We start from the raw sequence: 12,913 nt of genomic DNA, 5'->3' as shown, positions 1-12,913 counted from the left end.
TTATTATTTTTAGGGCTGAAAATAATCCTTCACTTAACGTGTTCGTTTTGCGGTTACGTGAGGCACTGCATGCATTGGTCTTTATTCTTACAGTAGAGAAGTCATTAATTATAACTTTTTGTGAATTGGGACATTTAAACTTGCTTTTTTTTTTTTTATTCCAATCTAAATTTAGTATAGGAGTCGGAGTCGGTGCATTGTTCGCCGACTCCAGGTACCCAAAATTTCCCCCGACTCCGACTCCTCGACTCCGACTCCACAGCCCTGAATAATACACAAATTGATTGGATGCTAGTCATAAAAATCAGAGTTCTAAGCAAATATAGTGTGTAGTATAGCAGTGTCACTATGGCAACACTGTACTGCTTTGGTCACAGTAGTATTTTCTTTAAACGGGAAAAAAAAAGAAAAAAAAAAAAAAAGAAGGGGGGGGGGGGGGGGGATTTGTACTATCGTGGCATTTTAGGGCCTCAAATAAGGACATCAATTGGAACTAATCGATTTAACATGCAATATTATATTAATAAATATCCCATAGCTTGTAGATGCTTATCCTTCCTACAGACAAAATATACATTGATTTGGGATATTTTTAAACAAAGAAAAGTAGCAGAATATATTTATGGTCTAAATTTATTAGAGTGGAAGTTTTTTTTTTTTTGTAAAACACCCCACACGTCTGCAAGACAAAAAGGCATAATGAGCCATTATGCATAGCATACTAGCTCATTATGCAATACTCACCTCCGTGACCAAAGCCATCCTCGTACACCGCTCAGGCGGCCGACATCTCTCCGTGGGGTTACTTCCGGGTATCGTGTCTCCGGCACTGATTGGCCAGTGTCACTCCCGCTGGAGCCGCCAGTCACGGCATGTTCACTGTTGCTAAAGAACGCCTGCGCCATAGACATCGGCGCCCATCATTTTTGTAAATATCTCCTAAACAGTGGAGGTTTAGGAGATATTTCAAGCACCTACAGGTAAGCCTTAATCTAGGCTGTAGGTAAAAGTGGTTGTTAAGGGTTTACAACTACTGCTAAATGACTTCAAGCTGGTCACTTTTGCAGTGATTTATAGCGATGTAAAACATTACAAACAAGTGCCTATGCTGTGTAAAAACCCAATACATTGTCTCACCCTGCTCTGCACATGCTCAGTTTGCTCTCCCATTTTAGGGATTTTTGTGGAGGCTGATCTGCAGAATTAATATGCCTTCATCCTTTACAGCCACGGAAGCTGCTTCTGTTTGATCTGCAACTGCCATGGTGCTACACGTGATCAGTTACGACACCAGCCATTTTATGGTTTGACAATTTGGTTGAGGACACAAGCAAATGTGACATAAATGCCAGCATTCCAGGAATGTAACTTCTTTGAAACTGCTAAATCAATGGGTTTGGTTCCGCTTTAGTATTTACTTCTGCTCTGGGCTTCAGCAAAATGGCAGCTTCCAGCAAGAAGAAAACAGGAGCAATGCTGAAGGCAATTTAAAGCACACACTAAAATGTGTAAAATGTATGTCCTTTGCTAAAGAACATTTAGTTATCTATCTATCTATCTATCTATCTATCTATCTATCGCCCCCCCCCCCCCCCCCCATATCAAGTTATGGATTAAGTTCTGCTTTAAAAAAAAGAAAGAAAGATTGTGTTGCAAAATTTTAGAAAAGTTTACAACAAAATAAAAAAATAAAAAGTCTTCAACATGTTCAGCCTTTTTTGCTTATATAGAAAATCAAAAATAAAAATGTGATTAAATTGGAGTTCCACCTAAAAATGGAACTTCCACTTTTTGGAACCCCCCCGGTGTCACATTTGGCACCTTTCAGGGGGGAGGGAGTGCATATACCCGTCTAATACAGGTATTTGCTCCCACTTCCTGGCATAGATCACCTCGGTGATCTACGCGTCTACACTGTACCCCCGCTGTCCTCTGGGAGAAACACAGCTCCCAGAACACAGCGGGGACTAGTGAAGCCGCGCAGCGCGACTCACGCATGCGCAGTGCGACTCACGCATGCGCAGTAGGGAAGTGAAGCCGCAACGCTTCATTTCCTGATTCCCTCACAGAGGATGGCGGCGGGGCAGCCGAGCGATTGCTCGGCTTCTGACATCGCGGGCAACCTGGACAGGCAAGTGTCCATATATTAAAGTCAGCAGCTGCTGTATTTGTAGCTGCTGGCTTTTAATTTTTTTATTTTTTATTTAGTGGGACATCTCTGCTTTAAAGCGGAGGTTCACCCAAAAAAATCAATTTTTAACATTACATTCAGCCGAGTTGTCCTAATGACAATCGGCAGTTTCCCCCCCCCCCCCCCTACATGGCGTATTTTCACCGCCGCTTCCGGGTATGTCTTCTGCGGGACTGGGCGTTCCTAATTGATTGACAGGCTTCCGACCGTCGCATACTGCGCGTCACGAGTTGCCAAAAGAAGCCGAACGTCGGTGCGCAGATGCCGTATAGAGCCGCACCGACGTTCGGCAATTCGTGACGCGCTGTATGCAACGGTCGGAAGCCTGAATGTAATGTTAAAAATGTATTTTTGGGTGAACCCCCGCTTTAAGTACCAAAAAAAAAAAAAAAGCACCATTTGTCTCACAAAATAATTTATATCTATATATCTAATAATAATGTCATTTGGGTACAGTGTTGCATGACTGACAGTAGGGTTATCCCGATACCAGTATCGGGACCGATACTGAGCATTTGCGGGAGTACTTGTACTCCCGCAAATGCCCCCGATGCCAGATCCGATACCACCCCCCCTGCCGCCGCCGCATACCGCAACATCGCCGCCTATTTAATCAGCGTGCGGGGAACATTACAGCTTTCATTCGAACTGCTGTGTGTTCCGCGCCGCGTATAGACACTCCCCCTTGCTTGGGATTGGACGGGTGATCCGTCTATCAGAGTGCAGATCACCCGTCCAATCCCGAGCAAGGGGGAGTGTCTATACGCGGCGGGGAACACACAGCTATTCAAATGAAAGCTGTAATGTTCCCCGCACACTGATTGACTAGGCGGCGACGGCATCTAGGTACGGGGAGACATGGCTGCATCTGTGGGGGGACATGGCTGCATCTGTGGGGGGACATTTAAAAAAAAAGTATCGGAGAGTACTTGAAAAAAAGTATTGGTACTTGTACTCGGTCCTAAAAAAGTGGTATCGGGACAACCCTAACTGACCGTGATGAAAATTGGCCTGAGCAGGAGGGGGATGAAAGCGTCTGGTATTGAAGTGGTCAAATAAAAAATATCCCCAAAACACATGCTGGATTGGGGTCTGATGGAAGCAGCCATTTCTTGATCCGTCTCATAGCAGCTGTATGCTGGGTATAGAGTTGTAGAGAGTGGATGGCAAACCTATTTCATGGGATAATTGCTTCCATCAAACCACTCTCACAAAGATAAATGGCTTTGTGAAAAACTTCTTAAACGCAGTAAAAAAACTGGTCAATAACAGATCTACAACTATTTGAAAAAAGTACTTGACTAGCTATAAAAAGAAAAATTAATCATGCAACTCAAAAACAGGGCAATTAAAATCCCCAAGCAAGACACAGTAATCATGATCATAAAAATTGACATCCTGTGCGCTTCTGTCATTCAGGATGTACAACAGAAAAACCAATAAAAAGCTTCATCAATAAAAAGATTCGCACATTACATGCTCTCGCCAACATCACTGTATTCATAGTCATACATTAAAAAATAGTTACATATAGCACTATAATCACTTTTCTCTGGATTTCACCGGAAAAAAAATGAATTCTTACCTGTTGACTCTCCTGGGACATTTTTCTGGTTTGATATCTACATCATAATGATAAATTTCTATTTTGGGAATGTCCATCTCGAAGAAGTTCGCCTGGAGCTTGATGGTCCTCCCCGAGGTGCCAAAATCGGGTCTCAGCGGAGGCTTGAACGTATACACCGGCGGAGGGGGCGGTCCAATCACTGCAAACAAAAAAAAGAGAACCGTTACTTTTTATTATAACACTGGAGTTAGAAGAAGCATCTCTTCTACAAAAATAGCCATAGCGTAAAGACGAGGGTCTTCTGATCTATGGCAACTAAAGACAATCCTAGCAACCATTTTTTGCAGGGAATATAATTCCCCTTTAAAATTTGATGTTGAATCGCGGCAAATCACAGCGCCGGGGCACACAAACACAGAAATTTCACCCAGGAGACATGTCACCAGCCACAGTGGTCTACAGGGGCTTCGATCCAAGGTAAGCAATTCATAATGAGCTAGTATGCTGTGCATACTATCTCATTACGCCTTTGTCTTGCAGGTTTCTTTCCCCTTTGGGTTTACAACCAACCACTTTAACAGGCCCACAGACAAAAATGCCCAGATACCCAATTTCTATGAGCTTCTTGTATAAATGCCGCCACCTAAGGATCATTGGAGGAAACTTGTCCCAATGGCCTCTGTTCACATCCAACACTTTATTTCTGCAGGCTCAAGAGTGTAAAGCCTAGTACACAATCAGAACACCGGACGAAAAACAACATTTTCAAAATCGATTGGACGATAATCTGATTGTTGGTACACAGGCTTTGAGAGGCATTTAGGACAGTTCATCTGAAGGGAAGAACAAAATTTCTTATAAGATACCAGATAGTACAATTTATCAGTACACCACCGGTGGGACCCGACTTATGCTGTACATGATACTACCTTTCCCGTCATGATTAACCACTTGCCAATGTACGTCGGCAGAATGCCACGCCTGCGCATATTGGCGTACAGGTATGTCCCCTTTAATATGCACAGCCGTTGGGTCACGCAGGCTCGCGACCCAGTCGGGTACTTCGTGACCGTGCCCAAACGGGTCACAGAGCTGAAGAACGGGGTGAGGCAAGTGTAAACAAACCTCTCCTAGTCAGACTGTCACTGATCGTCTGTTCCCTGTCATGGGGGACAACGATCAGTAATGCGACAAGCCACGCCCCCACACAGTAAGAATCACTCATTGGGTCACACTGGACCCCTTCAGCGCCCCCTACAGGTTAACCCCTTCACTGCCGGTGTAATTTTCACAGTAATCAGTGCATTTTTATAGCACTGATCGCTGTGCAAATGACAATGGTCCCAAAAATAGTGTCAAAAGTGTCCGCCATGTCGCAGTCAATAAAAATATAGGCATTAATAAAAAAGCCATAAAACTAACCCCTATTTTATAGGCGCTATAACTTTTGCGTAAACCAATCAATAAACGCTTATTGCAATTTTTTTTTACCAAAAATATGTAGAATACGTATCTGCCTAAACTGAGGAAAAAAAACTTTTTTTTATATATTTTTTGGGGGATATTATAGCAGAAAGTAAAAAAAAAAAAAAAAAATTGTCGCTCTATTTTCATTCAAAGGAGAGTGTCCTGGCACTTCTGCTTGCCCCCTCCCCCCTCAAGAGGCTTTCTCCACACCAGGGATAAAGCCTTGCATTACTGTGTGGAGTTACAGACAGAAGAACAGGAAGTGAGGATTTCTCAGAAGAAAGAAGGACATTTAAAAGCAAAATGGAAGGATGAGGTAAGTGAAGGAGGACTGCGCTAAGGTAAAAAGCTATTTAGGGGAGAGAAAGAAAAAAAAATACCTTTACAACCCCTTTAAGTGGTTAAAGCACCAATTAACCCCCCCCCCCCCCCTCCCCATCATGATTTATTTTTGGGGAGGTTACCTCATCGGGTCTCCTCCCCACCCTGCCGCCAGCTTGCTGGGACATATTAAAAGTCCCAGAAGGCTGCAGGACCATTCACAAAGTGCAGTGAGGCGTACACATGAGCAGCTGGCTGTGAAGCTGCAAGGAGTCATAACCATCTGCCCACAGTTAAGATGTCAGTGCCTGAAGACCAGTGAAGAAACCGGCCTGGGAATAAAGAAGGAAGAAGAAAAAGTACAAGTAAAAACAAACCACCACAACAGGATCATCTATGCGGAAGGAGAATTATCAATTTCTTAAAATTAGAGTGGTGCACGATTTATGTCTGCACCACGTTTCTAGACTGAGAAAATAAAGGCTAGACCTGGCCAGAACTGGCAACACATCCAAAATGTAAGTTTTTCCCTTTAACTTCCCTTCTAAACTTGGGGTGCGCGCGTTATACCCCGATAAATACGGTACGTCACAGGTGATATCAATTGCTGACTGGCGATTGCAGGATCGCGCCCATGAAAATTCAGGGCTCAGGTAAGTAAAGCGGGGGGGTGGGGGGGTTTACAACCCCTTTAATTATGTGTCGTCGGAACCAGGTCTAGTGAATGTAGTTTTTGTAGAGCACCTTGGAATGTTGTATACGTCTAGTTAAAGCGGAGCTCCGCCGTTTAAAAATTATTAAAAGCCAGCAGCTACAAATACTGCAGCTGCTGATTTTTTATAAATGGCAGTAATTTTGAACTCCTGTCCTCAGGACCCACCAACAGGCCAGAATTTAACTAGACGTATACAACATTACAAGGTGCTCTACAAAAACCACACATTCACTAGACCAGGTTCCAATGACTCAGATTTTTTTACTCTCGAATCACATCTGGTTGTTGGAAGAGACAGTTTGGACCTAAATGCAAAAAGATACTTATGTGGAAAATTTAGAAATGCTAATTGTTCCAAACCTGAAAGAGGTGTAGCAGTACACTCCCTGTACCTTGAGCCTCATCGCTGTATATCTGCAGGTTGAGATCTCTAAAGGCAATGTATGCCTCAGTGGATTTTAAGTGAGGTTTAGGAATGTCATTAATGTTCTGCACATTCTTCTCCCTGCTCTGTACTTAGGGACCTGCAGTGCAAGCATCCCCCTGCTCTGTACTTAGGGACCTGCAGTGCAAGCATCCCCCTGCTTTAACCAATTGGGACCCGAGCCATAGACGAATGACGTCCACAAGGTGGCTCTACAGGTCCGGGAGGCCGTCAATAGAAACGTCATCGGGCCTCCGGTCGCTGAGGGGCGCGTGCCCGCCGCATCACTGAGTTGCTGATGCGTGTGTCTGGTGGCCGTGATGTGCGCCAGGTACCGGCGATCGCCTGTCAGAGCCAGGGATGTGGATCTCTGTGTAAACACAGCTCCACGGCCTGTCGGAGAGGAAACTGATGGTGTGTCCCTTGTACATAGGGACACCCACCGGTCACCTCCCCCAGGCACTCCCCTCCCCCCACAGTAAGAATCACCTAATAGGGAACACATTAACCCCTTGATCGCTCCCTAGTGTTAACCCCTTCCCTGCCAGTCACATTTATACAGTAATCAGTGCAGTTTTATAGGACTGTTGGCTGTATAAATGTGAATGGTCCCAAAAGTGTGTCAAAAGCGTCCGATGTGTCCGCCGTAATATCGCAGGCCTGACAAAATGGCAGATAACTGCCATTACAAGTAAAATAACATTTTAAAAAAAAAATCATAAATTCTATCGCCTTTTGTAGCCGATATAACTTTTGCGCAAACCAATCACTATACGCTTAGAGATTTTTTGCTTCACCAAAAATATGTAGAATACGTATCGGCCAAAACTTTTTTTTTTAACCACTTAAGGACCCCTTCACGCCGATATACGTCGGCAGAATGGCACGTACCTGTATGTGGCCCTTTAAGCCCAGCCATGGGGTCGCGCACGCGGCCCTAAGGGCCGCAGGACACACGGACCCGATCGCCGCTGGAGTCCTGCGATCGGTCCCCGGAGCTGAAGAACGGGGAGAGCTGTATGTAAACACAGCTTCCCCGTTCTTCACTGTCCATTGTCATTGTCCGAAGTGTCCGCCATAATGTCGCAGTCACGAAAAAAGAAAAAAAACGCTGATGGCCGCCATTAGTAGTAAAAAAAATAAAAATGCAATAAAACTATCCCCTATTTTGTAAACTCTACACATTTTGCGGAAACCAATCGATAAACGCTTATTGCGATTTTTACCAAAAATAAGTTGAAGAATACGTATCGGCCTAAACTGAGGAACAAAATAATTTTTTTATATATATTTTTGGGGGATATTTATTATAGCAAAAAGTAACAAAAGTTTGGCATTTTTTTCAAAATTGTCGCTCGATTTTGGTTTATAGCGCAAAAAATAAAAACCGCAGAGGTTAACAAATACCACCAAAAAAGCTCTATTTGTGGGGAAAAAAGGACGCCAATTTTGTTTGGGAGCCACGTCGCATGACCGCGCGAATGGTCATCCAAAGCGTGACAGTGCTGAAAGCCGAGATTTCGCCTGGGCAGGAAGTGAGTATGTGCCCAGTAAGCAAGTTGTTAATCATCCTGATGATCTGATTGCGGCACCTTTGATGTCGTTTCATCATTACCCAGTTATTGGGTCACCAGTCATCAGGAGGTCAGCACTAACATGAGGTGGCAAAGTCCTGCTCATCTACCAAGATCGGCACCTCCACACAGTGCAGAACAAGGCATAACAAGTTCATAAAGAGAAAAAAAAAATAATCAGGAAAACAATAGGTGAAATCCATAACTAGCCCTTTGTTCTCAGATTGCCTCCAGTACACGTATCCCATACAGCAGCCCAAAAGCAAACACATTTGTAAAGCACGTAAAAAAAAAAAAAACACACAACCCACACACAGACACAGAATTTAACGACTTGTAAAAAGGTCGGCTTCACCACAGCATAGTCCAACTAAAGCAAGCCATGCTCATGTCAGCACCGAAAACTTGCTTGCTCCGAAAACGCCCTGCCCATTGAAATGAATTTGACACAGGACTAGCATGTACAACACACACACACACACAAAAAATAACAGAAACCAAAACAAAAAAAAACACGGAAAGACGATCGGCATAATCAGCACCAAGTTATCAGCATAAGGAGAATTCATGTCGTTATCTGTTAAAAACAGCCTTCAAACCACACCTAGTCAGCAGCACTAAAATGTGCAGATAAACCCAGCAAGTCAATATGCACTACAGCAGTCTAATAATTCAAAACACACATACAATTCACAAATTTTAAAAATACTTATATTTTTACGTTAACACTTTCATAAGAAAGTTATGAACTTAAATATTCTCAGGGGTGGAATTTTGTTCTCCACATAAAATAGAAGACAGTCTGTGTCAATGAGAAGAAAAAAAAAAAAAAAAAAAGTAGTTGGCACTGAAAACAAGCCACCGAGAGGAAACCACATAATGAAAACCTAAATTCTGCCCTATTCTCCTCTCCACCTGTTGATCCCCAACCTGGAAAGCTTTCAAACTTTGGGCTCTCGCTGACCCTAGAGGAATTTGGCTGTTCAGCGCACGCACGAGAGAGCAAGTCACTCGATTCCTCCATCCATGCTCAACCCCGGGGGATGAAGAAACCCCCATTGTATTCAAACAGCCAGGGAACCCTTGAGTGCTGGAGCTGCCGACCAGTGGCTGCATTTGAGGCCTCGTACACACGGCCGAGGAACTCGACGTGCCAAACACATCGAGTTCCTCGGCCAGTTCAGCCCTGAAGCCGCCGAGGAGCTCGGCGGGCCGAGAGCTCCCATAGAACAACGAGGAAATAGAGAACATGTTCTCTATTTTCTCGACGAGTTCCTCGGCGGCTCCATCGGGCCGAAAGTGTACACACGACAGAGTTTCTCGGCAGAATCCGGCTCTGACCCTGACCGAGTTTCTCGCCGAATTCTGCCGAGAAACTCTGTCGTGTGTACGAGGCCTTATAGGATATAGCCATTACTCAATTTTTAAATGGAATTGCTTGAAGGGCAATCCATGGCTCAGATTTTGGACAATTCAGGAGGAAACGTAAGCCATTTATGGCAGTTTTACGCTGCATTCACACCTTAGCGCAGCGTTTTGTACCGCGATTTGCCGCGCCACAACGCGTCGTTTTTTAACCTTGTTTTCGCTGGAGGGGTGATTTACACATTGTCGGCTATCTGAACGCCGAAGCCGCCTGAAAAAAAGGGTCAGGGACTCGTTTTGAGCTTCAGGCGTACAGCATTTCGGCGTTCGGCGTGGAGATGTGAACCATCTCCATAGAGAACAATGTTAAATCACCCCTCCAGCGTATTTTAGGCTGCAATAGCGTCGGGCTTCAGGCGTTAAAATGCCTGGTGTGAATGGAGCCTAACTGTTAAGACTGTTGACAAGTAGCGGGATCTGTGTAAGAATTTACTGGCCAAGTAGGGCAAAAGGCAGCTAGTGAGGGCCTCACATAGGACCAACAACTTGCATCTGCTTTGGCAAGTTCACCTTCTTAAAAAAAAGGAGATGTAAAGTCAGAAGGTGCGGTGATATCTGAAGGATGCCTGCAGCTACACGCATCATTCAGATATCACCGTCTTCATCCGCCGATTCTCTGCACGATAAGAACGATCAAAACGGCAGTTCCACCGCTTGATCGTTCTTATAGGCAGCGGGAGGGGACTTTTTCTAGTGTCCTGCAAGCGCGCCGCCCCATTGTGAAAGCACTCAGGTTTTCACACTCGACAGGAGAGGCTCTATTTTCAGCGCTAAAAACATCTGTAAAGCGCTTCAGTGTAAAAGTGGCCTAAAAATGGAAGTAAACTTTCATGTATGTTTACTAGAGCTACACGATTCTGGCCAAAATGAGAATTACAATTTTTTGCTTAGAATACCAATCATGAATATCGCAGCGTAACATCTTTCACAGTACACACAAAAAAAATAAAAAAAAAATAACTTTACGATTTTTTTTTTTATTATTATTAAAGTGCGACATAAAATATTGCAACAACCACCATTTTAATCTAATGTTTGGGGATCCAGGTAATTTTTCTTTATTTTTTTTGCTAGAAAAACTGATTTTAAACTTATAAGCAGCGTCAACAACAAGTGTCAGGAAAAAAGTTTAGTCTTTAACCTCTTGACCACTGGGCACTTAAACCCCCTTCCTAACCAGACCAATTTTCAGCTTTTGGTGCTCTCGCAATTTGAATGACAATTACTCAGTCATACAACATTGTACCCATCTGAAATTTTTGTCCTTTTTCCCCCCCACAAATAGAGCTTTCTTTTGGTGGTATTTGATCACCTCTGAGTTTTTTATTTTTGCGCTATAAAAGAAAAAAACACTGAAAATTCAGTAAAAATAAAAAATAAAAGTTTGTCATATTAGCAGGTATTGCAGAGTATGGGGAGTATTGCAGAGTATGGGGAGTATTGCAGAGTATGGGGGGTATTGCAGAGTATGGGGGGTATTGCAGAGTATGGGGGGTATTGCAGAGTATGGGGGGTATTACATGACGCCGGTTTGTTTATAAGTGATCGCTCCGTCATTTGACAGAGCGATCACGTGGTAAACGGCCGCTATCAGCGGCAATATACCGCGATCTGTGATGCGCCGGGTCTTCTAGACCCGGCGCTCACGGATGATTCCCCAGGGGGCGCGCAAGAGGAGGATTCTGGGAGGACGTCCCAGGGACGTCCTCCCAGAACAACTCCACCGCGCTGTAGACGTCTTTTGTCTATGGCGCGGTGGGAAAGAGGTTAAAATGACCTCATTGACAGATATTCATTCCTTTCATCTAAAAACTATGTGCTACAATCAGTATTAATTTTGGCACCAAATATAGATTTAGTTTTAGGACTAAAATGTCATTTTAGTTTTAGTCCCATTTTAGTCTTCTGCAATAGTTTTAATTGACTAAAACTCATTTACTACAGACCAGTGTTAATTTTGACGTACATTTATTTTAGTTTTATTCTTAGTCTTGACTAAAATGGCATTTTAGTCTTCAGCAGGCCATACACGGTTGAATTTCGAAATAATTTTCCTTTCAAAACCAGAAAGTTCGTTTTTTTTGTGATCCGATGATGCCACCATTGATTTTCGAAATTCGGCCGACCAAACCTTCATGTTGCCGGGAATATTCGTTTCTCTCCGGGAATATTCTTTTCTTGCACATGCGTATTTTTCTTTTTCGATTACATTTCTCGTACGATTCTCCCAGCATTGAAAATCGTTCGATTTTCAAAAAATAAAAATACCAACATGTTGGATTGCTCAAATTTGTTTGCGCACGAAAATCGGCTGTTGCTGCAGCCCACCAACGGTGCGAAATTTGTACAAAAATTCTTTGTTACGATTTTCGAAAGAAAATTCTTTTGAAATTCAAACCGTGTATGGCCGGCCGGCCGCCTTTAGTCCCATTTTAGTCATCTCAATTGTTTAATCATATTTTAGTTGACAAAATTAAAAGGGGTTGTAAAAGGTAAATAGCTTCCTTTACCTTAGTGCAGTCCTCCTTCACTTACCTCATCCTTCCATTTTGCTTTTAAAATGTCCTTATTTCTTCTGAGAAATCCTCACTTCCTGTTCTGTCTGTAACTAAACACCCTAATGCAAGGCTTTCTCCCTGGTGTGAACGCCTCGAGGGGGAAGGGGCGAGCAGGCAAGTCAGGGCACTCTGCTTTGCAGATAGAGAAAGGAGCTGTGTGTTAGTGGGCGTCCTAACACTCCTGCTTGCCCCCTCAAGAGGCTTTCTCCAAACCAGGGAGAAAGCCTTGCATTACTGTGTGGAGTTACAGACAGAAGAACAGGAAGTGAGGATTTCGCAGAAGAAATAAGGACACTTAAAAAGGAAAAATCGAAGGATGAGGTAAGTGAAGGAGGACTGCACTAAAAAAAGGTAAAAGGAAGCTATTTAGGGGAAAAATAAAATAAAAAGATTTACCTTTACAACCCCTTTAACACTGGTTACCAAGTTCATCATCTCCGCCTCATCGATGTAATAAAACAAAAAAACGAAATAAAAATGGGCAGCCTGTTGTGCGTTTGTTTGGCAGCAGTGAGCAGATAAATCTGCACTGAATTGGGAAAATGTATGCGTCTATGGTGAGTGAGTGAAAAACTTATATAGCGCTGCACATGCGAACTGAATCGCCTCTGGGCGCTTTTTTACCAGTTCTCCTTTAAAACTTAAGAGATGGGTTTTGATCTTTCTCCTAA

General features: G+C 43.5%; 1 protein-coding gene across 4 annotated transcripts in view; it reads right to left on the bottom strand.

Annotated features, from left to right (window-relative positions):
* The window catches only part of AGO2 (argonaute RISC catalytic component 2), a 94,005-nt gene that overhangs the window by 58,363 nt on the left and 22,729 nt on the right, over nucleotides 1-12,913 (bottom strand). For all 4 annotated transcript variants that reach the window (XM_040355011.1, XM_040355014.1, XM_040355013.1 and 1 more), the window contains exon 3: nucleotides 3,777-3,957. In XM_040355011.1, coding sequence (XP_040210945.1) covers nucleotides 3,777-3,957 — 181 coding nt within the window. The remainder of the gene's footprint in view (nucleotides 1-3,776; nucleotides 3,958-12,913) is intronic.

This window comes from Rana temporaria, chromosome 5, assembly GCF_905171775.1.
Source record: "Rana temporaria chromosome 5, aRanTem1.1, whole genome shotgun sequence".
Lineage (NCBI taxonomy): Eukaryota > Metazoa > Chordata > Amphibia > Anura > Ranidae > Rana > Rana temporaria.
This window is presented reverse-complemented; position numbering and strand designations above follow the sequence as displayed.